The 24,154-nt window shown below is 47.6% G+C and overlaps 6 protein-coding genes and 2 non-coding genes across 8 annotated transcripts; 1 reads left to right on the top strand and 7 right to left on the bottom strand.

Annotated features, from left to right (window-relative positions):
* Window positions 1-6,238: 6,238 nt before the first annotated feature.
* Window positions 6,239-8,626, bottom strand: ASPACDRAFT_1883105 (uncharacterized protein; the record flags this gene model as incomplete). Its single annotated transcript, XM_020198314.1, has 2 exons — window positions 6,239-7,559; window positions 7,632-8,626. 2 exons carry the CDS (start codon window positions 8,624-8,626, stop codon window positions 6,239-6,241), a joined length of 2,316 nt encoding a protein of 771 aa, XP_020052740.1.
* A 925-nt stretch (window positions 8,627-9,551) lies between these two features.
* ASPACDRAFT_t280 lies at window positions 9,552-9,632 on the top strand. Its single transcript has one exon. It is a non-coding gene; the product is annotated as a tRNA-Arg (tRNA).
* Window positions 9,633-9,739: 107 nt separating this feature from the next.
* ASPACDRAFT_1883104 (GMC family oxidoreductase) lies at window positions 9,740-11,712 on the bottom strand (the record flags this gene model as incomplete). The annotated part of the gene is made up of 5 exons (XM_020198313.1): window positions 9,740-9,877; window positions 9,938-10,430; window positions 10,484-10,792; window positions 10,882-11,258; window positions 11,638-11,712. 5 exons carry the CDS (start codon window positions 11,710-11,712, stop codon window positions 9,848-9,850), a joined length of 1,284 nt encoding a protein of 427 aa, XP_020052739.1. The 3' UTR covers window positions 9,740-9,847.
* Window positions 11,713-13,008: 1,296 nt separating this feature from the next.
* Window positions 13,009-14,655, bottom strand: ASPACDRAFT_54731 (uncharacterized protein; the record flags this gene model as incomplete). The annotated part of the gene is made up of 1 exon (XM_020202916.1): window positions 13,009-14,655. One exon carries the CDS (start codon window positions 14,653-14,655, stop codon window positions 13,009-13,011), a length of 1,647 nt encoding a protein of 548 aa, XP_020052738.1.
* A 670-nt stretch (window positions 14,656-15,325) lies between these two features.
* Window positions 15,326-17,943, bottom strand: ASPACDRAFT_81570 (putative poly(ADP)-ribose polymerase PARP). Its single transcript, XM_020205903.1, has 6 exons — window positions 17,787-17,943; window positions 17,603-17,716; window positions 17,214-17,489; window positions 16,305-17,156; window positions 16,173-16,255; window positions 15,326-16,118 (listed from the first exon to the last, which is right to left on the bottom strand). The coding sequence occupies exons 1-6, from the start codon at window positions 17,851-17,853 to the stop codon at window positions 15,549-15,551; spliced, it is 1,962 nt and encodes a 653-aa protein (XP_020052737.1). The 5' UTR covers window positions 17,854-17,943; the 3' UTR covers window positions 15,326-15,548.
* A 562-nt stretch (window positions 17,944-18,505) lies between these two features.
* On the bottom strand, window positions 18,506-18,576 carry ASPACDRAFT_t279. Its single transcript has one exon. It is a non-coding gene; the product is annotated as a tRNA-His (tRNA).
* Window positions 18,577-18,777: 201 nt separating this feature from the next.
* Window positions 18,778-20,912, bottom strand: ASPACDRAFT_81568 (MFS transporter). Its single transcript, XM_020205902.1, has 2 exons — window positions 20,404-20,912; window positions 18,778-20,316 (listed from the first exon to the last, which is right to left on the bottom strand). The coding sequence occupies exons 1-2, from the start codon at window positions 20,832-20,834 to the stop codon at window positions 18,912-18,914; spliced, it is 1,836 nt and encodes a 611-aa protein (XP_020052736.1). The 5' UTR covers window positions 20,835-20,912; the 3' UTR covers window positions 18,778-18,911.
* A 1,361-nt stretch (window positions 20,913-22,273) lies between these two features.
* Window positions 22,274-23,314, bottom strand: ASPACDRAFT_54728 (ketopantoate reductase family protein; the record flags this gene model as incomplete). The annotated part of the gene is made up of 1 exon (XM_020202915.1): window positions 22,274-23,314. The coding sequence occupies one exon, from the start codon at window positions 23,312-23,314 to the stop codon at window positions 22,274-22,276; it is 1,041 nt and encodes a 346-aa protein (XP_020052735.1).
* Window positions 23,315-24,154: the final 840 nt, after the last annotated feature.

The following is a 24,154-nucleotide window of genomic DNA, read 5'->3' as shown; positions in this document are numbered from 1 at the left end:
TAATAAAAAAGAATATAGTGTTTGATTCTGTTTCCGAATCAGTATATTTTAAAAAAATAGAAATTATATTAAAAATTTTTATTTATAGATTAAATAATTTAATATATATTTATAAAAAAGGCTTTGTATTAATACTGCTAAGTCTTATTCAGCTTTTAGATATTTTTAAAGTAAATAATTATATATATATATTATAAATAGATAAGTTTTAAGGCTTCTAATATAGTTAAATATATAAAATTTAAAGAATAGTAAATAGAAGAAATATAAATTTAAAATAATTATAAAATATTATTAATTTTTAAATAATTTTTTTAATAATTATAGTAAAATTTTAAATTAATCTAATTAACGCTCGAGAATATATTACTGTCAGAAAGCTTAGATTAAATATAAAATAATTATTAAAATAGGGCTTAATATTTTTTAAGAATTAGAAAAATAACAGGCACACCGACAAGATAAAAATAAAATAAATAATATTAATAGTATATATTTTATTTAGATTATATAATTAGATTATATAAATTCAGACATACGGATAGAGTAACGGTTACTTTTTTAAATCGACTTTTAGATTAATCCGGGTGTCATGGATAACCCCTGTAACTATGGCGGATTGCCAACGGTGTACCTACGCATTCTCAGCGTAACGGTCGTGACGTCAATGACTCAGACCTAGAGTGGCTAACAGCCAGGTCAGATTAGGTTAATTGGAATTTTTATATCTAACCGTTAGATTATAATCAGATTAAAAAAATTTTTATATCTGACTGCAGTATAGCTAAAAAAGAAATAATTAACTATTTTAATTATTTTTAGTACTAAAATCTGCCTGCTATATCTATTTAAACTCTAATATAATTAAGATATATTTAAATTAAACAGTTATTAATCTGATTATTTTAACTGTTGTTTAAAAGTATATAGAAATAAGCCTTTTAAATCAGAAAAAAATAATTAAAAAAAGTATTAGTATCTTCTTTATTTCTATTTTAAAAAATTAATTAAAAAATTCTAATAATATTAATAAAATTCAGCTTTTTATAAAATTATAGTTCTTACAGTAAGAAATATATATAAAAATATATAATTACAGCTCGGTTTAAGCTGTATATTTTAATTATAATATATAATATTAAAAAAACTATATATTTATTAATAATTAGATTATTAAAAATAAATATATTATTTTTATTCTACTACTCTTCTTCTTACTTCAGCTTAGATAATCTATTATATTCTTATTTTTATTTAAAAAAGCTGAATTATCTATATAATAAATTAAATTTAAAAAAAAACTTATATAATATTATTTATATAATCTTTCTCAGCAACCGTACTTTCCAACAATCATCTTATTAAATATTAGATACTATAAGAATAATCTACTATTTTTATTTTTTTAATCCAGTTAATTTTTTTAATCTATTTAATCTTTTTAATTTTAAATATTCCAGAGATCTGCTATTAATTATACTAATTTTACTTTATTTATTTAATTTAATTAATTTTTTTATATAATAATAATATATATTCCGAAGTCTTTCCATACTTTTCTTTTTTTTCTTTTTTTTATATTTAAAATTCTTATATTTTAGTACTAAATAGATTAGTTTTTAATTATTTAAACAGTTTTTACAAATACTATATCTTTTATAAAAAATTTTATATAAGCTTTTTTCAGATCTTTTTTATAAATATTAAAATAATCTAATTAATCTGATTAATCTAATTAACTGAAATAAATAAGATACAGCAGATACCTTAACTGTATTTAAAATATAATAGATTATATTTATATAAAAATATATTTTAAAATAAAATAAACTATTTTTATAGAATTTTCTATTTTTTTCTTTCTATATCTATTATTTACAGAGTAGTTTTAGAATTATAAATTAATTATAGTTATTTAGCTTATTTTTAAAAGATACTATTAAGTTTTTTTCTTTTATTTTTTAAATATTTATAAATTATAATAATATTTAAACTGAAATAAGCTTTTTTAAGCCAGATCTTTTTTTTTAAAAAATCTTTAAATTACACACGTTGTAAAAAATCGGAAGATTATTTTATATCTAATTTATAAAAAAAATATTTTATTTTTTAGAATTAATAATAAAAAATAATCTTTTTTAAAATCTATATATAAACTTAAAAACCGCTATTTTACTTCGGTTAGAAAAAGATATTAATAATATAAAACAGCTTTTAAAAAAATATATTATTTTTTAATAGAATCTTTTATATCTACTGTATTATCTATCTTTATATTTTATAATATTTAAAAATTAAAAACTTAGAAACTAGTTCTATAAACTATTATTTTTATAAAAATTATAAGAAGAAAATACTATTAGTAGTATTTAAATAAATAATTAGTTAGATACTAAATAAAGGATTATTATAAATATTTATTTATTTTTTTAATATAAATTTTTTTTAATTATTATTTTTTTCTAGATCTCTACAGCCTATAATAAATAAAACTTTCAGAATTAAATTCTATATTTTATAATTATCTATTATTTATTATTCTAAATTATTAAATATATTTAATTTAAATAGATAATTAATCTTACAGCTTTATCTTTCTACCGAAAACTAAATTCTTTTAATTAAATACAGATTAAAAAATATTTTTTAAAATTATTAAAAAATATATATATACAGCTGTTATTAAAATTTTTAGATATTAAAAAATATTAATTACAGTAGACTACTAGACCAGTTTTAATTAAAAAATATTTTTTATTTTAATTAAATATTTTTTAATAAAAGATATAAATTATTATAAAGTTCTACTGGGCTTCTGATTAGTATTTAGATCTTATATTAATAAAAATCTAATTATAATTATTCTATTAGTTTTATATAAATATAATCTATTCTATTAATTATTAGATATAATAATTAATAATATTAATAATAATAGTTTAATATTTAATATAATCTTATCTGAATTTCAGATTCAGTTCAGCTAAAGTATTCAGTTTTATAATATTTTATTTAATTTCGATCTTATAATAATTATTTAAAGCTAGTATTATATATTTTATTTTATTTATATAATTTAATTTATAGTTAATACTCTTCTGCAGAAACTTTAGATTAAGATTTTAAATAATACTATTAAATATATATAAAAAAATTATAATAGAAGTTTTAAAGCCTCTTCTAATATTTTAAAAATTTTTAAAAAGATATATTCTAAAAGCTATTTATAAAAGACTAATATAGAAAATTCCTATTATAGTAGAGACTATTTAAATTAGTCTTTTACAGACGGATTTTAAAGATTTTTTTTTAATAATAGCTAATAATACTAATTTTTAATTATAGATTCAGAAGATTATATAATTTATAAATATAAGTTTTTAATACTGTAAAAAGTTTCAGCTTATTTAATAATTTAAATTAGACTTAGTCTACTATTTTTTTTAACTGCAAAACTTACTGAAATTTAATTTATTTTATAATTTATTAAATATTTAATTTTTATTAAATAATTAATAGTTTTATTCAGTACTGTAATTATAATAATATTAATTATTTTTATTTTATTATAATTAAATAAAAATAAATAAAGTATCTTCTTAAGCTTCTATATTTCTTTTTTCTTTTTATATTATATCTATTTAAAAATAATAGGCCTACTGTTTATAAAGTTTATAATATTTATAATAATCTTTTTAATTATTTAAATTATTTAATTAACCGACTGATAAAAAAGCAGATATTCTAAAAAAAGATTTTTAAAGGCTTGCAGAATATATATTAAAAACTCCGAAAATACTATTATTATATTTATAAAATAAAAACTATATTTATATAATTATAACTATTCTAAATCTGATATTAAAATTTAAAAATTTAAAAAGAATGTCTGGCTGGATAATAATACTAACTGATATTTTAAATACCGAACTGTTTTTAAAAAAATATTTTATTTTTATTATAATTAAAATCTGATTATTAATATATTATTAACTATTTTCGGATTATTATTAGATCTAAATAAAATTTTTTATAATATTTCTAAATACCGAAGACTCTCACCGGCAGCTGAGATATTTAAAAAACTTAAAATATATCTAGATATTAAAAATATATAGCTTATTAAAATATTTTTAATTAAACTAATATTATTTTAAATATTATAAAATATACTAATATTCTTACTTACTAAAAGTCCCGCTGTAATTAGTTTCTTATTTTTTATTAAATAATTAAAGATTTTCTTTCAGTTACTACTAATAGTATTAATATTAAATATTTATTTAATAATTTTTAAAATATCTGCTACTATTATCAGAGCTGTTTTTATTTTAATATAATTAAAATAGTAATACTTCAGATATGTATCGATTGTTTTACTATTAATAAAAAGTACTAAAATATTCTTAATAATCTTAATCCGGATTCGATTATCTTTATATTTAAAAAGTAAAAAGAGAATAAGATAATTACTATCTTTTATATCAGTAAAAATAAAAATATAGATAATTTTAAAGATAATTTAGAAAATAGATTATTATTAAAAATAGAAAAGCTAGCTTTATCTAAATCTTCAAATATTATATATATTTAGATAGAGATAGAGACCCGGTTTTTTTCAATTTCTTTACTATTATAATTATTATTCTAAACAGTATAAAAAATAATATAATCTTATTAGTTTATTTAATATTAAATTTTATATTTTTTATATTAAATTTTATAAATATCTTTTTTTAAAATACAGTATACTCCTCGGAACTACAGAAAAAGAGGTCGAGCAGATCAAACAGATTAAACAGATTAAATAAATTAAATAAATTAAATAAATTAAATAAATTAAATAAATTAAATAAATTAAATAAATTAAATAAATTAAATAAATTAAATAAATTAAATAAATTAAATAAATTAAATAGATTAAATAGATTAAACAGATCAAACAAATCAAATAAATTAAACAGATCGAACAGATAAGCTAAATCTAGATAATATTACTATATTATAATTAAAAGTATATTATACTTTATATATTATTTATATAAAAAGAATATATATATTATTAATTAATCTATAATTATTAATCTATCTGCTATATCTGACCTTTCTGACCGGTAGGTATAAACAGTTAAAGTAATAATTATATCTTAATCTAACTGTAACTGTATAATTAAAATTTTTTTATATCTTAATCTAACCGCCAGGTTATGGTCAGATTAAGGTTAAGGTATAACAGTCAGGTTAATCCACTCTACTCAGACCTTCCTCAGTATTTAACTCCTAGGACCTTGCTAAACCTTCAGGATAGCAAGGATTAGTCTTGAGATGAATAGACTGCTACTATTCTATACCTAACTGACCTATTTTCCCTTTACACCGGGATTTTTTAGAGATTATTTAAAATATATATTTTTATACTTTTTTTTATATTTCCGACTGTTTAGTAAGTAAAAAGCAGTACTAAGTTTGATCTAAAGTAGAAAGAGAAAGTTGCTTGATTTCCGCAGCAATCCAGTTTGTTAGTCGCGCTTTTGTGTGTGGCCGCCTCTCATCGGACGGGTCGACTCGGCGAGCATTTGCTGATAGATCCAGCAGGCTGTTGGACAGGATCGAATGGTAAGAAAGTCCCCAGATACCCAGTGCCATGCAATGGCACTGCACGATGACCGCAGTGAGAAGTTCGTCGGGGGTCTAGAACCAGGATATACCCCATCTTGCCGTCGTGGAGAGTGGGCCCATTTGCTAGTCCTGCTCCGCGGTAGTCAAAAAGAGACCAGGACTCCAGGGCGTGGTGAAATTTGTTCTATTCTTACTTCTTCCGCTTGAATCATAAGTATGGCGTGACCAATAATTGACTCAGGAGACGTTAGTAATGACATGATAGCTGTCATGGTCGGAAGTGACTTCCATAATACTGCAACGCGCAACCCGTCTCCAGGCGTTGATTATAATCCGTGAGTAGAAAGAAAGAAACAGAACGAAGAATAGAAGATTACAAACAAATAAACTGAGAAAGATAAGAGAAATATTGATAGATCAGGCACAAGTTGCAATAGACAGGATATACATGCTCAATCCCTAATCCAGCGTGATGCAGAGATGCTTTACTGATAAATGGGTAGCGATGAAGAAAGCCCTAACCACGTCCATCTTGAATAATGGATCGACTCTCAGTCCCAATCACCCCAATCCACCTATAATACAGTCCACTATCTCCATCTCCAGACACAAAGCTCAATCAAACCCCCAACACCGTCCCATTCTCCCTCCTCACAAACTCCCAAAACACATCCAACTCCGCACTCCTGGCCCCATCGACCACAAACACCGCCGGCTTGCCCAACGGCGCCTGCACCGTCACCGTCTGGCCCGCCCGATACTTCACCCCGGACCACACATGCAGATACGAGCGGCCGCGGACATCCCCTCCAGGCAAATACACCTCCACCTCACGCCGTCCCTCATCCAGCACCGGCGCCACATACAGATCGCTCCCCAGAAAGAAACTCTCGTAGCTGATCTGCCGCGCCCGCACATCCTCCGGATGATACAGCACCGGCATCCTCAGCAGCGGCCATCCCTTCGCCTCGGACTCCGTCCGCAGCACCCGTCTCCGGTACGGCCCCAGCGCCTTGAACATCCTCGCGTTGTACGCGAAATACGCATAGGTGGAGGCATTGCTATAGAACTGCGCATTGACCTGGGGGACGTTACCCTCGTGGGACCGGAAGAACGCACTACTGACGGCGGCGAGTTCGCCCCATCGGCCCAGCAGCTCCGGGGAGCGGGGGATCGCACCCGAGGAATTCTGGGACTGCGGGGGCTCGAAGATGGTGGTGTAACCCCCGATATCCGAGTGGCTGTGCGCGTAGCCCGAGACGCCCATGTGGGCCATGATGGTGACGGCGGATTTGACGCCGTCGTTGCGTGTCCAGGCGATGGCCTGGTCGCCGGCCCAGAAGAGGTTCATGTGGCGGTTGGCGCCCATGGAGGCCGAGCGGTGGAAGGTAACCATCTCCGCCGCGAGGGGGGTGGAGGCCGCCGCGGCGCGCTGGAAGGCCGCCCATTCGCGCGGGTAGCGGTTGTGGTAAGTGAATGCGTCCTCGCCATCAGGCAGATGGGCGAGTCGCGTGTCGGACGTGATCGGCGTGTACTCGCCGAAATCCCACATGCAGCCGGAGATGTTGGCGCTCCAGACCTGGTCGCGGAGCACGGCGGCGAACCACTGCCGCGTGGTCGGGTTGGTCAGGTCCAGGATCCCCGCGTCGATGCCCTTGCCGCTGGAGATGATGGCCGTCGTGTTGGTTGTCGTGTTCTGCACGGTGTAGTGGTGCTGGGTGGCTTCGAGGAAGAGGTTGCGGCGGTAGCCGTCGGATTTGCTGCTCACGTTGGCTAGGAACGGGTTGACGTAGGCGAGCGTGCGCACGTTGTGCTCGCTGCGCAGGTCCTGCACGAACTCGCTCCACGTTGGGTATAGGTCGGTGTCTGGTTCCCAGTTCCACCACAGGCGCGAGATGTTGATGTGGCCGTAGGGGGCGGATTGGAGGTGCGTGCCGGACCTGGGATGGGTGGGGTTGGTGTTGTTAGTGGAATGATCTAGCTTGATAAGTTCGCGAGCAATGTAGACTCACCAGTCTTGCAGCCAAACCGCCGCGACGGGGCAGTCGTGCTGCAGCCCTTCTTCGACGATGCGGTTCACCTTGTCCTGGCCGCCTTGGATGCCCAGGACAGCGCCCTGGTCCACCCATTCGGGCAACGAAGGCATCCGGCCCGTGTACTCAGTGAGCATGGTGATGCCCTCCAGCATGTTGTCGGCCTTCATGAAGTGCCCATGCACGGTGAGGGCGTCGTAGCGGACCGTGACGCTGTCGGGGTCGCGGAAGTCAAAGGTCGCGTACGCGCTGTCGTCCTCCAACAGGTAGAAGACGTGGCCGTCGGAGCTGATGTACTGGGGGATTGCAGTGTAGGTGGTGTAGCGGTCGCCTCCGCGGAAGAAACTCTGCGAGTCCTCGATGGCTGTGTAGGGCTGGTCCCCGCGGCCGACCCCCTGCTCACGGGAGAAGATCGGGATGGTCTGGTTCTTCATCGAAGCGAAGGAGGCCTGGGCTCCCAGGCCATAGAAGTCCTCCGAGGGGTGCGAGCCGAAGGTGAGGTAGAGTCGCTCCATGGGCGCACTGGCATCGCGGCCTGCATCGACGTTCACCTCGAAGGCGACGCGGTCGGACAAATTAGCCGGAACCCAGAAGCTGCTCGAGTATGCGATATCTTGGTTGCTGCAATTAAGTAGGTAGCCTTGTATCGTCACACCATGGCCCAGACTGTCCGGACGAGTCGACCGCGCGACATCGGTGACGTTCTGGCCCTGGCAGCGGCCCTGATCGACATTGGTAATCTTGAAGTTTCCACTCGAGTCGACAATCTGATCCTTCCCGGCGCTGGCACTAAGGAAGCTTTGACCGGGCACCGTGCTGAGGACGGTCTGGTTGTTTTGGAGGAAGGACACCTGGTGCAGGTCGGGCTGCCAGGCGAGCTCGAATCCGTTGCCCAGAGACCAGATGGAGCGAGCTTGTCCTAGCGACAAGGAGGTCGCAAGAACGGCCAATGCGCCGAGATGAGAGCGCGGCATGCTGTGGCCTTGTTTTGGTCTTCAGCATTGTCTCGAGGGTTGTCCGGCATTTTATAGCTTCAGGCCGTCGGGATTCGAGGAGTGAAAATTCGCGTGGGACGAAGCATTTGCCGACATGGTTTGATCGGTGGGGCAGTGAGGCCTCAAGTGTGGTTTGAAGGGCATTGTGTATATCACGCAGAGGAGAAATGCTCGTGGACAGTCCTATTCTGAGGGCAAGGTAGCATTCACATCGAATCTCTGCTCGGATGACTTTCCTCACCCGCAACCGCACCGTCATCGCAGCCGGCAGCCAAGGTCAGCACTGGGATAGGCAGTGGACCCCGTCGGCAAACAGACCGAAAGATTTGGGCAGGGTGAGAGGCCGTTGGCTGCAGTCGAATGGGATCGGAAGATTTCGTGAAGGGTTTGGGGGAAAGTGACGATACTTGCCGGATAGAGTGGCGGTTCCCCACTGTTTCTGGGGAATCCGGAGAGATGGTCTCCACCGGGGTTCGACTTCTCGGGTCGAAGTTGGGCGTTGGATTCGCTATACTTGGCTCGGTCGCTTAGCTTGCTTGGACTTTTGATTAAGGCTGAGCAGGTGAGGACAGCCACTGCCGTCATTGGTATGGTTGCTTTCTATGTTTGTGTGAATTTGAGGGGTTTGGGTTGTCTTGGAAATATATTCCCGGGTAGTGATGCTTTATCTGTCATCCACGATTCTCCAACAGCATGAGATTACACATGTAAACGGGCAATTCAGCCTAGAAACACCGGCGAGGCATCATAGAAGTGTAAGTGCGATGCAGGACTATTGAATAAAAATCCCAAGAAACAACCAGTGGCCGAGTTTGTGGATCGTTTGAGTAAAGAGGTTTGAGATGGCTGCACGTAAAACAAAGCATAGGATATATTGCATAGTAGTGACGTTATCTTCAACAATGGCCGGGTGGCGCAATGGTAGCGCGCTGCCTTCCGGTTGAGGATGTGGCAGTGGTTGCGCGTTCGAGTCGCGTCTCGGTCGTTTCTTTTTTTACCTCATTTTTATGCTCTTCCTCACCTCCCTTCCTTTCCTCACGGAGTTCTTCCTGTTGAAACACAAACACACACACACACCAGGTCAGATACAACCGATAATTAACTGCTTGGATTCGGAAATGTACTGTCTTATATCTGCATTCAATCGACGTCAATATGTTATCCACCACCCATTCTCTTCTCTGTCGAACCCCGCAACCCTCACACCTCCCCCAAAACAAGCTCAGTAGCCTAGCACTCAGTCAGTCAACAAGTCAACATCACCAACGGCATCAAGAGAAAGTAACATACCCTCTCCGCAACCCCATACATAGGCGCCTGATAGTGCGCCGCCAGCGGGATCGGAATGACTCCCGCATCGACCACCCGCAGCCCCTCGACCCCGAACACCCTACAATCCCCATCCACCACCTGTCCCATGGCACAAGTCCCTGACGGATGGAAGACGGTACCCGCGCCCATGCGCCGGGCGCGACTCTCAATCGCCTCATCCGACCAATCCCCGCGGAGAGCGTCCTTGACCCCCCACTCCACGGCATTCAGCCCCTCGACCGCCTGGATCGCGCGCGCACAGCTCCGCACGCACTCGTATAGCGCCGAGCGGTCGACGGGCGAGTCGAGCAGGTTGGGATCCAGGATGGGCGGGTCGGCGGGATCGGCGGAGCGCAGGGTGACGGTGCCACGCGAGACCGGGTCCACGAGGATGTGAGCGATGCTGAAGACGCCTTTGCCGGGCCAGCCGGGCGCGAGGGGGGTGCGGGTGCATGTGTCGACGGAGGTGTAGCTGTTCGCAGACTGTCAGTGAATGCTTTAGTGAAGTGACCTGAAGGCGCTTACACTGTGAACGCCTCGACCTGCAGCTTGCCTTCTGCCGAGTAACGCTGGTACTGGTCCGCAGGGAGGATTTGTCGGGCCAGCTCGCGGGTGCCCTGGTCGGCGGGCGCGAAGGAGATCCAGTCGTAGGGCAGCCCCGCGGTCCAGTCAAGATCGGGCCCCTGCATCTCACCATCGCCCAGGACCGCGTTCGGGAGGTCGATGGCCCAGTAGGTGAAGATGGCGGGATGGTCGGCGTAGTTGCGTCCGACGGGGAGGTCGACGATCGGGGTGATCGGGTGCCGTGCCAGCTCCGCGGCCGGGCCGATGCCACTGCACGTACAGTACATCCCGTTAGCATGCCCTAACTTGTATCTTGGGATAACTTATGGTCATGACACCAGATGACTGGGTGGCCCCACCTCAGAAGCAGGATCTTGGGCGAGCTCTGCGCGCCCGCAGAGAGAATGACTTCTTTGCTTGCCTCGACGTAGATGCGCTCACGCGTATCGGTATCGCCCACAGACCGCAGGACGACCACGCCTTTCGCCGCGCCCTGTTCCACGACCACCTTCTCTACTAGAGACCGGGTCCACAGCGTGACATTCTCCCCGAGCACGTAGCCAGCAGCATAGCTCCTCAGCCCCTCATATGTGGAGTTGAATGCCTCCGTGTATCCCTCGGGGTAGCCCCCGTTGATATCGAGCGCGTGCTGGCACCCGCGCAGCTCGTGGAACCGTCGACTCTTCTCGCGGAGGGGATAGTTGCGCGGCTTGCCGCTGTTCGTCGCATGGCTGACCTGCGGCCGATCAGCATTATTCACCATCACCTTTCCCTCAATCTCCCACAGGTCACGAACGGACCTTGATTGGACCATCGTGGCCATGCAGATCCGTAGTGGGAAGCCCGCGCTCCCGCAGTTCCGCCGAGGGGAACCAGGTCTCCGACTTCTTGAAGTACGGCAGGAGACTGCTCCACGACCATCGCGGGTCTTGCACTAGCTCGGCCCATTGATCGCTACCCGGTACCTGGAGTTAGTATTTTATCCGTGAAGAACTGTACAGAGGAAAGTGGGGGTGGGGGGTGCGGTAGTACTAATCAACGGCCGGCCCCCGCGTGAAGGTCTGATAATTTACCGCGGAGCCGCCGCCCACGATCTTGCCGGACGTGAGATTGACGACCTCGCCTCCGAACCCCCGGGCCTGGGGCACCGACCGGTAGTTCCACTCGAGGGTCGAGTCGAAGCCCCCCATGATGCCCAGGGTGGGGAGCACGCGGTCGTCCTTGTCGACCCCGGCCTCGAGGAGGAGGATGCGGAGGTGGGGGCGCGCGTGGGAGATGCGACTCGCGAGGACGCAGCCTGCAAATTGATTCAGTCTGTGATCTTCGATTCAAAGTTGGGGAGGGGTTTTACCAGCGACACCCGCTCCGACGATAACAAGGTCAAAGGAGAGTTTAGGGATTTCGGGATCCATGATGAGACTTGCTTGCTAGTTCAAAGTACTTTGCAGGCGAAGGAGTGTGCCTGATGGCAATGGCTGTCACCTTTATATCTATTCTCGTGAGATTGATAAATATACCGGTGATGAGAAAGTGGCTGCGACGCATCCATGGGTTGCAGTCAAGCTGACGGGAGGAGCAGAGCGTATCTCGTTCTTTCCATGGGTTTGCGGGTTAGCATGCGGATTGCCCCGCATCGGCATCAGCATCATCCTTGCCCCGCAGCAAACCTTCGTGTCAGCATTGCTGGACAAGAATTTGAACTCAAAACATGATTATTCATGCAGACTGTGACAGACAGTCTTACTTCCGCTTTCGTGACTCTAACTTCGGCTGTGAGCCCTGTCAGCGGTCGTTCTTTGTCTGACATACGCCGGGTTCGGATCAGCCGGAGGCGCCCGCACAAGGTTGGCGGGAGATGTTGCCAAAGGCAGAGGTGCGATCTACTTGTAGCTCGCTCTGGTGTTCCAGTGCAGAGATCTAGACCTTGCCTACATTGCCTATCGCATCATCCCATTGTTCGTGAACCAGGCATCAGGGTGGATGTAGAGACAGCCCATCTGGAATTGACTTTGGTGCAAATCATGTGCAACTCCGAAATCGGAGAATATGCATCTGGCAACGACAGGCAGGATTGTAGCATTCACTATCCCTATCATACTTCCCTCCACCCTTATTCTCATTCCCCATCAGCTCATTTACCTGTCTGTAGCTCACCAGCAGATTCTACGCTGTACTAGCGCCAACATGACCAACAGGATGACTTCATTACCTTCGCAAAAATCTCTTCCCTTGACTACCGAAGAAGCTTAACCATCCTTACTAGGGTCAAGACAGCTGGGCCTGGAGCAGCACTACCCCCAAGCTAAAAGCGAATGCTATTTGGTATAGAACCCAGGCCGGACATCTCCATGAAACAGATGCACTCCCAATCTTCCTCAGCCACTTAAGATCACCACCTACTATCAACATCCCTGATCCCCCTCTACCACCCCCGCCAGAAACACCCCCAATCACCACCCCACACTCAACCATCCAGAACCATCTATCTACTCCTCACACCCAAAACTCCCCGCCAAATCCAAACCCCCCTCCCCATCCCACCGCAACACCCCCGGCCACAAACACAACTCCCTGGTAACCCTTCTCCCGTCCCCCTTTACCTCCGCAAACAACGTCTCCGGCTCAACCGCATCCTCGACCCAACGCACCAGCGTCCCCAACGCATCCACAGGCACAGGCCCATACCCGACGCCGAGATACCCGCCACAGTGGCCGGCCCCAGGAGCTAGAAACAGCCGAAAGAAATCCTCCACCTCGATATTCTCCTTGCCGTCAAACGCCTCCCCCACCATCTCCCGGTACTTGATCGTGCCCGCCGGCGGCACGATCTCATCCGCTAACCCATGCCACGCCAGCAGCTTCCCGCCCGCCTGCTGGAAGCCCTCGAGCCCCAGCTGCTCTTTGCACAGGAGGTCGCCGAACTGCTCCCGCGAGGCGTGCACCGCATCCACGAATTCGGGGATGGTGAGGCTGGAGATGTTGTAGGTGGGGTTTTTGAGGAGGAAGTTGCGTAGCCAGCTGACGGCGGGGAGGAAGGGGTTTATTCGTGTTGCTGTTGTTGTTGTTGGGTGGGTTTCGTTAGTGGTGGAGGTGGTGGTGGTGGTGGTGATAGTATCGGCGGTGCCGCGGAAGGATGCCCCGGGCGGGAGGCCGTACCAGAGGGTGTCGCCGGTGGCCGGGTCGACGGGGCCCTCCAGGATCGCCTGCACGAGGGTGGCATGCTGCTCGGTGATTGTGACGGTCGTGTTGGTCTCGGCGCAGGGGATCGTCGTGTTCACGAATCCGCTCGCGTCGAAGGGACAGTCGGCGGCGCTGGAGATCAGCCCGTCCGCCGCCCCGTCCAGCGCGTCACACGCCTCGATGATACTCCGCTGGAATGCGGAGAACACGCACTGCGGCGACGGCTGCGGCGAGGCCGAGGAGGCGTTCAGCATCAGCGCCGGCGGCCAGAACAGCCACGCGAACAGCTCGGGGAGGTTGATCCCGGGGCTCGCGGCCAGGATCCCGTCGTAGTCCTCGGGGTAGAGCGCGGCGGCGACGAACCCCTGTCGGGCGCCGGTGGAGCAGCCGTGCCAGTAGGAGAAGCGCGGCGCGGTGCCGTAGAACGCGGTGGTGAGGGCCTTGCCCAGCACGGCCAGGTCGTGGACGGAGCGGTGGGCGTAGTTGGTCAGCAGCGCCGTGTTGAGCGTGCCGTCCGCACGTAACCCCCACTGCCCCGTCTGCGGGTCGATCGTGCCGTTCAGCGTCAATCCCCCCTCTGTGGCCCCCGCCGCGTAGCCCTGGATCACAGCCGCGGGCTGCGCGTACCCGATGTAGCCGGTGGCCAGACCGCCGCCGCCTGTCGCCAGGAAGCGGCCGTTCCAGGCGGAGGGGAACGGTAACCAGACAGAGAGCTGGACCAGGTCGGACTCGTTGGCGTGGGTGAGGGTGACCGTCACATCGCAGAAGTCGAGCTTCTGGCCTTGGGTGTAGGGGGACTGGTAATTGTGGACTTCGCGGCTGGAGAGAGAGAGAATCTTGATGTCGGGGATGCCGCTGGCCTTTAGAGTGAGAGCTCCGCAAGGTTGTGGCTGGGGGCAACGGCGAAGTGTGGATGCCTGGGTGAGAAGGTGCACGATGCGAGAGAGCAACATGGCTGTTGTGGGGTAGAGGTTGCGTGTGTAGGTGGCTTGATCGATTTCTAAATCATGATTTTAGCGGTATGCATATAATATAGTCATTCTGGTGGTAAGAACTGTACCTGAAGAGCGGAAGGTTTGAACCCTGGGTACTTCAACCAATATTCCCTTGATTCCAGGTGGTGAGAACAGTCCCAGTCCTCTGCTCAGTTCTAGTGGTAAAAATGAAGTTCCACGCTGTTAGAATCTTGTTCACAGATGTTGAGAAAACAGAAAAACAGTTGTTGAGGAGAAGCTAAACAAAGTTTGCTTCAGCAGAGGACAACAAAGGAATGGACCAGGGGTGAAAGTGAATACTCACCGATCCGCACGGAGCCAGACGGGAAACATCCGTGGATCCCCCAACAGCCTTCCTGGCTGCCGTGGGTTGTGCCCATGTGATTCTGTCTTCCTTGGTTAATTTCCAGTGGGCTCCCGCGTCATGCACCTCGTTGCGGCTACTTTTGCTGGTGGCTGTGCTGATAGCATCTTCAAGTCCTTTACTGAGCAAGAAGACGAGGGTGTAGTCCGCTTTTCTTGAGTTACTCCGTGGAGCACCCACCTCCTAAAGAAATATTGCAGACATGCACCTAGGCGATGTCAAAGTTGCTAGCTTTTACAGCCCTCTGTCCGGCCGCTGGCTTGCCCGAACTTCACGAAGAATGCCATTACTCTCTGCCTCATCTAGCTGCGATGGATCGTAGAAAGAAAAAGAAATTCGTCAGATAAAATACATCGTAATGCTAATAGCACAAATATGCGCGGATTGAAATGGAATACCCATCATTGAAACACCATCAAGCCACTACCAGCAAATGCCCTTGCGCCCCGCTAATACCACTACCCATTGCGCCGAAGTAAACACCAGCCTACCGCATATCCACATGGAAAAGATACCGCTGCCGGATCTGTGCGACATCATACACAATGTACTCGTTGTACATGAGCGACGCCGCATTCCGAACCGCCGCCCCGTGCGCCGTGTCCGGCATCTTGACCCCGGCCAGGTTGGGATGGACGCAGCCCGCGTCCTTCCAGGCTGCGGGGATCGAGCGGCCCCGACCCAGGGTCGCGATTTTGTTCTGCTTCGCGGCGTCCTCGCCCGCGTTGGAGTTGCCGTGCTCCAGCTCGAGCATGGGGTCGCCCAGCTCCGCATCGCACAGCAGCAATAGACCCTTGTTGCCACTGCCGTAGGCGCAGCAGTAGTTGGCCGACTTGGTCGACATATCCGCCAGGTAGACGCCCTTGCCGAACATGTATCCGTTGACGGGGGCTTCGGGGGGCGCGATGCGCAGGCCTTGACTCAGGATACCACCGAAGTTGGTGCTGCGCGATCCGTGCCACAGGAGGCGGCGGTCGCTGTTCTTAATCTTGGCGAAACGGGAGGAGTTGAAGCGGTTGTTCTCGCCTTGGCGCTCAATGCGGAAGATGTTGATGACCTGTGGCGGCGATTAGCTTCGGCTTGATTTCGGTATGGCATGTCTTGAGCTCACCTTGAGGCCCACACTGTGAGATGCACCACGCGAACGAACAAGATAGGTTTCCAGCTCTTGGAACTCTGTTGAGGTACGAACCACTGAATATTGTCAGTAAGAGTCAACTCCTAGCCCGTGTGCTGAACCTACATGGTGTCATCTCATTCATTCCCAAGCCCTGGAACTGGCGATCGAGCTGGTGGATCATCTCCGCGTCCTCCGCGTCCTTCATGATATTGTTCCCAACCTCCATATCCGTCAAGGTCTCCAGCAGCTCAATTTCTCTCTTCAGAAGATCACCCTGGGTGAGAACAGGCGGCCTATTGCGCCCAAAGACGTGAGGGATTGTAGTGAAGTATTTGTTGCTGAGGAACTCCGCAGCGCCCTGAAAACTCATCCCGTACTTGGAGGCTGCCAACGCCGGGTCGGTCACAAGTTCTGACAAATCCTTCAACGCCTGGAAACCTGTTTGAAGCGTACGCTTGCTCAATTTGCCCAGGGGCAGTTTCTTCGCATCGTACGACATGGCAGCCATGGTGGACAAGAAGAATTCCTGGTTGAAGATGAACGCCATCAAGTCCTGCACCTGCACGGGCAGAGCACTCTTGACCTCCACCTTGGGCTTCTTTTCGACCTTCTTCTTGGCCGCGGGCGCCTCATCCTCATCCTCGTCCTCCGAATCCTCCTCGTAGTTACGCTCGATGAACGTATACTTGTTGTTCTTGGGTGGTTCCAGCCGCTTCTCCCACGTGAGGCCCGATTTGTCCTTGAACTTCTTCTGGAACTCGGCCTCGGCGCGGGAAAGGGACCCATCACCCAACAGGGCATGTTGACCACTCTCTCCGACCCGGCCCCAGTGGGTCCAGGTCATAAACTCCGTCTGGGTAGGGTTGGTGAGAAGCTGAATGCGGTAGAACTTGTTATTGTTGTTGGTTGCGCTGGTCTGGTTCAGGGTGGCATCCCAGATGGTCGACTCCGGGTCGATGTACACTTTATGAGAGCCTAGGCAAATCTGTCAGCTCTTGACACCACTCCCACGAGCAAAGATGGATCACGAACGTCGAAGCGAGCACTCATCATCCACAGGGATGTTCAACGCCTTGGTCCCAGCCTTCTGCGCATTCTTGAGCTTCTTAGTCGTCCCATCCTCGTTGACCCCCAGCGCCTGCTCCAGCGTGCGCTTCTTCTTGGTCTCTTCACCATCGGTCTTCGCTTTGTTGCTCGCACTGTCCAGAAGAAAGTCTTTCTCTGCCAGTCTCTTGCCGGCCGTTTCGGAGTCGATGAGCCAGTCCAGCGAGACGATGTTGCAGTACGGAACCTTGCATGCCTGCGTGTCTGAGGAGGGAAGAGTCAGTAGGGCGTCCAGACAGCAGTCACCTGCAAGATCGTGTAACGCTCCAAGCTTCCCCGCGGGACTGTCCGTTGGGCCAGCTCGGGGATGGACTCACATTTGCGACTCTGGTTGGCTACTTCTTTGGGGGTTGTGATCAGGTGGGTCAGGGTCTCGGTGATGGCCGCACTGAATTCAGCTCCCTGTTTCTTGATGATGGAAGTGAGGTCGGCTGTGAGAGTTAGTTGGTTGCTACCCGGAACATTGGAAATGAGACTGGCGTATGATCAGGAGATGCGCACCTTGTTTGTAGCCGGGGAAAGTCCCGCCTACGGCGATGACCAAGCCCTCTAAAGGTAGTTTTGTCATGGCTATGAGAGGGCAGTGAAAGGGACCTGAATGTGCAGGGGAAAGAGTGGTGAGTGAGCTCGCCGACCAACGATGTTTGGCTCGGTTGCGAATACGAGATCTTGTGGGTCACAATATGTCTGGATAAGGGGAAGATGAGCTTGAGATCAAAGTTTATCGACACTGGAAAGCGGATGTGAGAATTGAAGGGAAAGATAGGGATGACAAAAGCAAAAGCATTGAAGGAGACGAACATGGTTATAAAGCGATGGTGGAGAGATGAAGATGCTATAGGCAGAGCAGGTACTTGCCTGTTTCGTCCCCGCCGCTGAGCCGATCGCTAGCCTGAGGCCTCAGTACCCGGCTGTTGCCTGAAGACCCTGAGCAATTGAGGGGTGTGATTGGATTGAGCTCAGGTGGAGCGGCCAGGCACCGGTCAAGGCACGTGATGTTGCCTGTGCTGGGTGGGACTCACGCAGCAAGGGACACCCTCGGTGGCCTGAGGCTTGAGGTCTGGGCGTGATTGGATTTTCGGCATGACTTAATCACCTTGCGCCTGGCAAGGGTGAGTGATGCTTATTGTGTCTTGGCATCAGATTATCATGAGACTCCCCGACTCTTGGATGCCCAAGGTAAAACCCACGACACAGCGAAAAGAGCGCAAAAAAGAAAGTGGCGCTGCCCGGAATCGAACCGGGGCTGGCACGGCCACAACGTGACGTCATACCACTAGACCACAGCACCTTGATTATATAATGTGCCAGCATCTAAGCAAATATATCCTACAGTCTACATGTTGAACGACAAAACAGCCAACCCACCTTATCTCGATACCACGAGAGCAACCCTTTCTTTACGCTACATCAAAACGCTACATCAAAAGCTGCCAACTCCGACTGCATAAACATAGATGAAATGGATATTCAACATTCATTCCCAACTTTTATGCTAAACCTGCAGAATGCCAATGCAAATGCTATGACAAGAACGCTCCACGTCACTAAGAATTATCATTACATATACAAATGCGGTATAATAGTGTTTGTCCTTCCCTCCGTCATCTACATGCAGCGCAACGCTTAGTGGGCTGCACCATTCTCCCCCTCCAGCACATGATCATCCTCATCGGGCGCATGCGACTCCTGCGCCTTCTCGTAGAACGGCGCAAACTTGCTTTTCATCCGCAATCTCCGCCCAAAGAAGTAGAAGCCCACGGGGATGGGGACAAGAATCGCAGCCAGGCAGCCCAGCAGGGTCGAGGCCCACTGGATGCCCATATTGTTGAACATCTGGCGCGAGAATAGCGGGAAGCTGGCGGCGACCATGGATCGACAGAAGGTGTTGGCGGCGATGGCGGAGGCGGCGAACATGAGGTAGGTGTCGATGAGGTAGTTGAACAGCTGGATGAAGATGATCAGCAGCCCGAAGCCGGTGAAAAGGCCGCTCAGCGTGGGCACGATCCAGTGGACGCGGCCGGTGTAGCCCGCCCAGCCGAACCAAAACAGTCCCGCGGCGAAGAGGGCGCCGCCGACGATGACGGGGGGCAGCCGCCACTCGGGCACGGGCACGCCGCCGTTGGCGTCCAGTCGGCGGCTGTACCCGCGCGAGCTCCAGATGATGTACAGGGCCGCGATGATGAGCCCCACCACCATGCCGAACAGCGGCAGGCCGCTGATGCCGGCCTCCATGTGGTACACCCCCTGGAAGACGAGCGTGTACGCCGTCAGGAAGCAGTACAGCAGCCCGTAGATGAAGCTGAGGTAGATGGTCACCGCCAGGATCAGGGGCTCGTTGATGAGCAGGCGCAGCGGGCGCGAGAAGTTGTTGACCACCAGTTCCCGCAGATCCACCTCAATCTCCTCCTGCTTGGCGTGGATGCCCCAGTTCTTCGTGCGGCGGCGCAGCTCCGAGGCTTTGGAGACCAGAATCACCGGCGGGTAGGATTCGCGCAGGAAGAAGACGTTCAGCACAAAGGCCGCGTAGCCCATGAATGCGGGGATGTAGGCGGTCCAGCGCCAGCCGAGGTAGGAGGCGTTGATAAAGCCCGAGATGAACGGGGCCAGCAGGGGACCCAGGAACACCGTGCCGGAGAACATGGCGATGGCCACCCCGCGCGTGCGGTTGTCGTACATGTCGGAGAAAATCGCCGCCACGACCGCCAATGGGGAACTGCCGAAGATACCGCAGAAGAACCGACAGATCATCAGGGTTTGGAGATCCTTGGCGACGGCGACGGCCGTGTTGAAAATCCCGAACCCTAACATCGCGACGACGATCGGAAGTTTACGACCCTTCAACTCCGACAGCGGGGCCCAGATCAGCGGGCCCGAGGCGTATCCGATGATGTACAGCGAACTCGACAGGGTGGCCACTTCGAGCCCGACATGGAAGTGTTTCGCGACATTGGTGCTGGAACCGCTGAAGACGGCCGAGTCGAAGGTGGAGCAGATACTGGTAAACGCGAGGATGGCACTGATGTATACTCTAGACGGGGAGAGGGAAGGCAGTTAGCCATCCATCCTTTGGCTACCGGACAAGGCACCATTAGAAGCAATGCATGAGAAGACTTACTTTCGCATCAGAGGCCAATTCTGAGGGTATAGAGGGTCGGCAGGCCCATCAAATTCGACGACATAGTCTTCACGGGCCGGGAGAGGAGGAGGGTAGGGCTTGCCCCCGCCGAACGCCGGCAACGGGCCTCGAGATGGTCGCGACTTGACACTTTCACCCACGGTCAGGGCATGCTGAAGACGTTGGGTTTCGATGCGACTCAGCGCATGGGAGGTTCCCGTGCGGAGGCGCTCGAGGTCAACTTCGGTATTTCGGGACTGGAGCCGGTGAATCTGGGGATTATAGTCGATGGAGCTACTCGAGCCGGACGAAGCCGAGCCGGAGGAACTCGGCCGGTCTGGATTCTCAGAAGACCTCCGCGGGCCTTCTTCTTTAGTGTGAGGGCGGGCATCGGCTTCCGCCATCTCGAGCTCTTTGTCGAAGGCAGACATGCTTGATAGTTCGACTCAGAAGGGGCGGGAGATGGAGGAGGGAGAGAGGGAGAGAGGAGACACGAAGGTGGAAGTGGAATGGCCACCAGAAGATTGCTTGATTGAAAAGTGGAAAACCTGGAAAGAGAAACAAGCTCCAGGGACCAGACGGCATAATATTACAATTGACCCCAAGGAAGAAAAAAAAAGGGAACATTCAGCCTTTTTTTCGCCTTGACCAGATCCAATCCATGAATCAGGCGCAGTGCACCATTCCGACTTATCCGTTCAGTTGCCCTCGCCCCACATTTAACGGCTTCCGGGAGTAGTTGGCATTGCCGAACCCAGAACCAGCACACCTCGTTGATCTCAGCTCCAGCACACACCGATAGATGGGAGGTACTAGTGAAGTTTCCAATTGACCCTTTGTTTCATCCATTGAGCAGCAGATGCACTAATGGACCAGTTGAAGTCGTTGCGGTGATGGTTGCATTTGGTGCCTCAGGCCTCCAGGCCGCAGTGGTCTGGCCCCCATTGGCCGACAGCGGGACAATGCCGCCATGACGTCAGCACTGGGGGTGAGTAAAACACTCAACTGGCATGCACTGATTAGTCGTGGAATCGTATTCTCTCATTGTTATCACATCCGTCATCATGAATCTTCCTGATCCTTCTCGATGATTAGTATCCCAGTCGCAATCACTTGCCGTATACCCGAGACAACTCAGGCAGAGAGAACGCTCTCTGCGTGTTGCGCATCGGTGTCTGTCTTCTCCGCGCACTTGCAGACAGGCGACCTCGAGCCCAAGTTCGGAACTTCCGAAGGGCTGCCACGTGAGAGGGCCCTCTGCTTGCGGTCGATGGAAAATTCCTCAGAGTGGCGACCAATTCTGAAACTATCGATTCGGAATCTGCCCCGCCGGTGGGGCGGCTCTTTCTTTACACGGAAGGCGGTAAGGTATGGTGCCAGGTGCTGCCTGGAGATCATGGCTGCCCAATCATTCATCCCCCTTTTTCTCTTCTGGTTGGGTTGTAGGATCCACTGCCAAGTCTTTTTGGCTCTTTTTGGCTCTTTTTGGCTTCTTTTCTTTTCTTTCTTTCTTTCTTTTTTTTCTTTGGTTGTGCTGTGGTTCACGGTTGTTTTATCTACATCCGCCGGTCAACCTCCGCTGCCAACTAAGTTATACCCTGCCTACAGCCAGTTCATTCATCGCATGATCATGCACAACATCTGCATGTAGGGTCTCTGCTTACTTACTTCGTCAAGGGCTCACCGCCCAGCTTGCTCCTAAGAATAGCTCCAAGGCAAGCCCGTAATGCATCCCTCCGTCCACCGCACCTCGTAGATCCTGTCTTCCGCGCAGCCATTTGCCAGACAACCCTTCGAAAATGCCCACGCGAAGGTGATACACTGCACACCGATACTCCGGCCTAGCCTTGTCTCTCCGAGCGGAAACCCGCTACTTCTCCGTCCCGGCCGAATTGCTCTTGGCCCGAATGAGCTGCCGCAGCATGCGGTTGGCCGAGCAACCCACCCCCAAGGCCTCGCCCTGCTGCACCACCCAGCCGTTGATGAACTCGATCTCGGTCGCGCGGCCCTTGCGCAGATCCTCGCGCATGCTGCTCGAGTTGCTCGCCGTCTGCTGGATAACACTGATCAGTGAGGCCTCCAGCGAGGGGAAGGCGAACTGCTGCTGCGCGTCGGGGCGGTCGCGCAGGGCGGGCAGCCGCTGGAAGACCCGCGAGACCTCCTGGAGTAGTTGGCGCTGCAGGGGCAGGACCTCGAGATTGTCGAGGAGGGCGCCGTTGCGCACGTTCAGCACCGCCGTCAACGGGTTGATCACGCAGTTGGCGGACAGTTTGAGCAGTTGGGCCTGAAAGAGGTCCGCCCAGGGCGATTCGGCGCATTGCAGGATGGGCGACTCGGTTAGTTGATCTAGTAGGTAGCGGGTGGACATGCTGTTGCTGTTGTTGCCGGGGACGGTCCCCACGGTAACGGAGCCGGTCAGGCCCGCCAACACTGCGTCAAAGGGCGATCGTAAATAGACGCCGAGTCGCATGATGCCGGAGATGTAGGTGGGGCGGGTGAGTGGGTTGGGGAAGAGCTGGTCGTTCAGCTGCTCGATCTGTCCGAGACCATTCTGGAGGAGACAGACAGTGGACTGGTGATTGAGTCGGTGCTGGATCGATTGTAGAGCGGCGATGGTCGATGAAGCCTTGACGGTGACGACCAAGCATTTTATGGGGTCGGTGGACTGCTGGTGGGCGGAGTCTTGGCCCTTCTCCAGAAGCTCGACCTCGAACCCATTCTGTTCGGTCGAGGGGCCAGACTCCCCAATCTGCACGCGGAGTTTGCCCTCACGGGCTAAGAACTGATCGTACAAGCCAGGTCGATGTAAGAGCAAGGTCACGGGCGGGCGTGCAGGCAAGGAGCGTAGTGAATGGGCGATGAAGGTCCCGATGCTCCCGAGTCCAAGGATGTGGATGATGGGAGGAGCCATACTGTCCACGGTATGTGAGAGTAGGTGAGAGTATGTGACACAGTAAGTGAACAATGTGAAGAACAGGAGAGGTTTAAAGCGGATAAGTCCGGTGGATTCGGGTAGCATCGGGGGAATTTTCCCCCGCCTACCAACGCGGCCCGGAGCGAGCATTCCGTGCGGGGTTGAATCAAATCACTAGGTACTTTTTTATTCATCTACTATGAACGTCTACTTGCACATAGCAACCAGGCCATCCGATCAGTCCGAGATACAAAAAGAATACCCTGCAAGTGCAGCCAGCTTACTGCAATATCTCCTCATGTCGCCCACGATATGCCTGTTAATACAATAGCCCCCGGATTCTGATAACAATATGCTTCTGGGGCTGCAACATGTTTATCTGTTCTCATGGAATTAACCACCACATGTTCAGCGGGAGAATACTTACACCAGACCTCTGTGGACCTACACACTTATTTCAAGAATTTGAAGACTGTATGATCTCATGAGACTCCCAATTCATCCATCCTCACTCTGAGAGTTCTTCGTAGAAGGCTTTTCTTCGTCCATAACTAATTAGCACACTGACTACGGTCGCACCTGTATTCCGATGACATTCTTTACGAGAGAAGAACAAGTCACTTAGTTAGGAAGAAGAGAAAGGTAAGAGCTATTGACTGATTGGTCATCGAGGAACAGACCCATGCCGGAGTGATATGCCTGCAGTCATCGGATTGTCATAAAACACCAAGTCCTTCGTGATACCTGTCAAAGAATAGCACACATCTTCTGAGTAATGGGCATGACAGGTGTGGAGATGTAGTTGTCAGAGTTGATATACTTGCCCTTCTTATCACT

The sequence above is a fragment of the Aspergillus aculeatus genome (genome assembly GCF_001890905.1).
Source record: "Aspergillus aculeatus ATCC 16872 unplaced genomic scaffold ASPACscaffold_17, whole genome shotgun sequence".
In the NCBI taxonomy this organism is placed as follows: Eukaryota; Fungi; Ascomycota; class Eurotiomycetes; order Eurotiales; family Aspergillaceae; genus Aspergillus; species Aspergillus aculeatus.
The sequence above is the reverse complement of the archived record's forward strand: the minus strand, read 5'-3'. Positions and strand labels throughout refer to the sequence as shown.

Bases quoted from the DNA above. Each gene is read 5' to 3' on its own strand.
- ASPACDRAFT_81570 (XM_020205903.1), bottom strand. From the start codon at position 17,853: ATGACAAAACTACCTTTAGAGGGCTTGGTCATCGCCGTAGGCGGGACT. The intron at 17,717-17,786 runs GTGCGCATCTCC...TAACTCTCACAG, and splicing joins TTTCCCCGGCTACAAACAAG to CCGACCTCACTTCCATCATC. The intron at 16,256-16,304 runs GTAGGTTCAGCA...GACAATATTCAG, and splicing joins AATGAATGAGATGACACCAT to TGGTTCGTACCTCAACAGAG.
- ASPACDRAFT_81568 (XM_020205902.1), bottom strand. From the start codon at position 20,834: ATGTCTGCCTTCGACAAAGAGCTCGAGATGGCGGAAGCCGATGCCCGC. The intron at 20,317-20,403 runs GTAAGTCTTCTC...CTCCCCGTCTAG, and splicing joins AATTGGCCTCTGATGCGAAA to AGTATACATCAGTGCCATCC.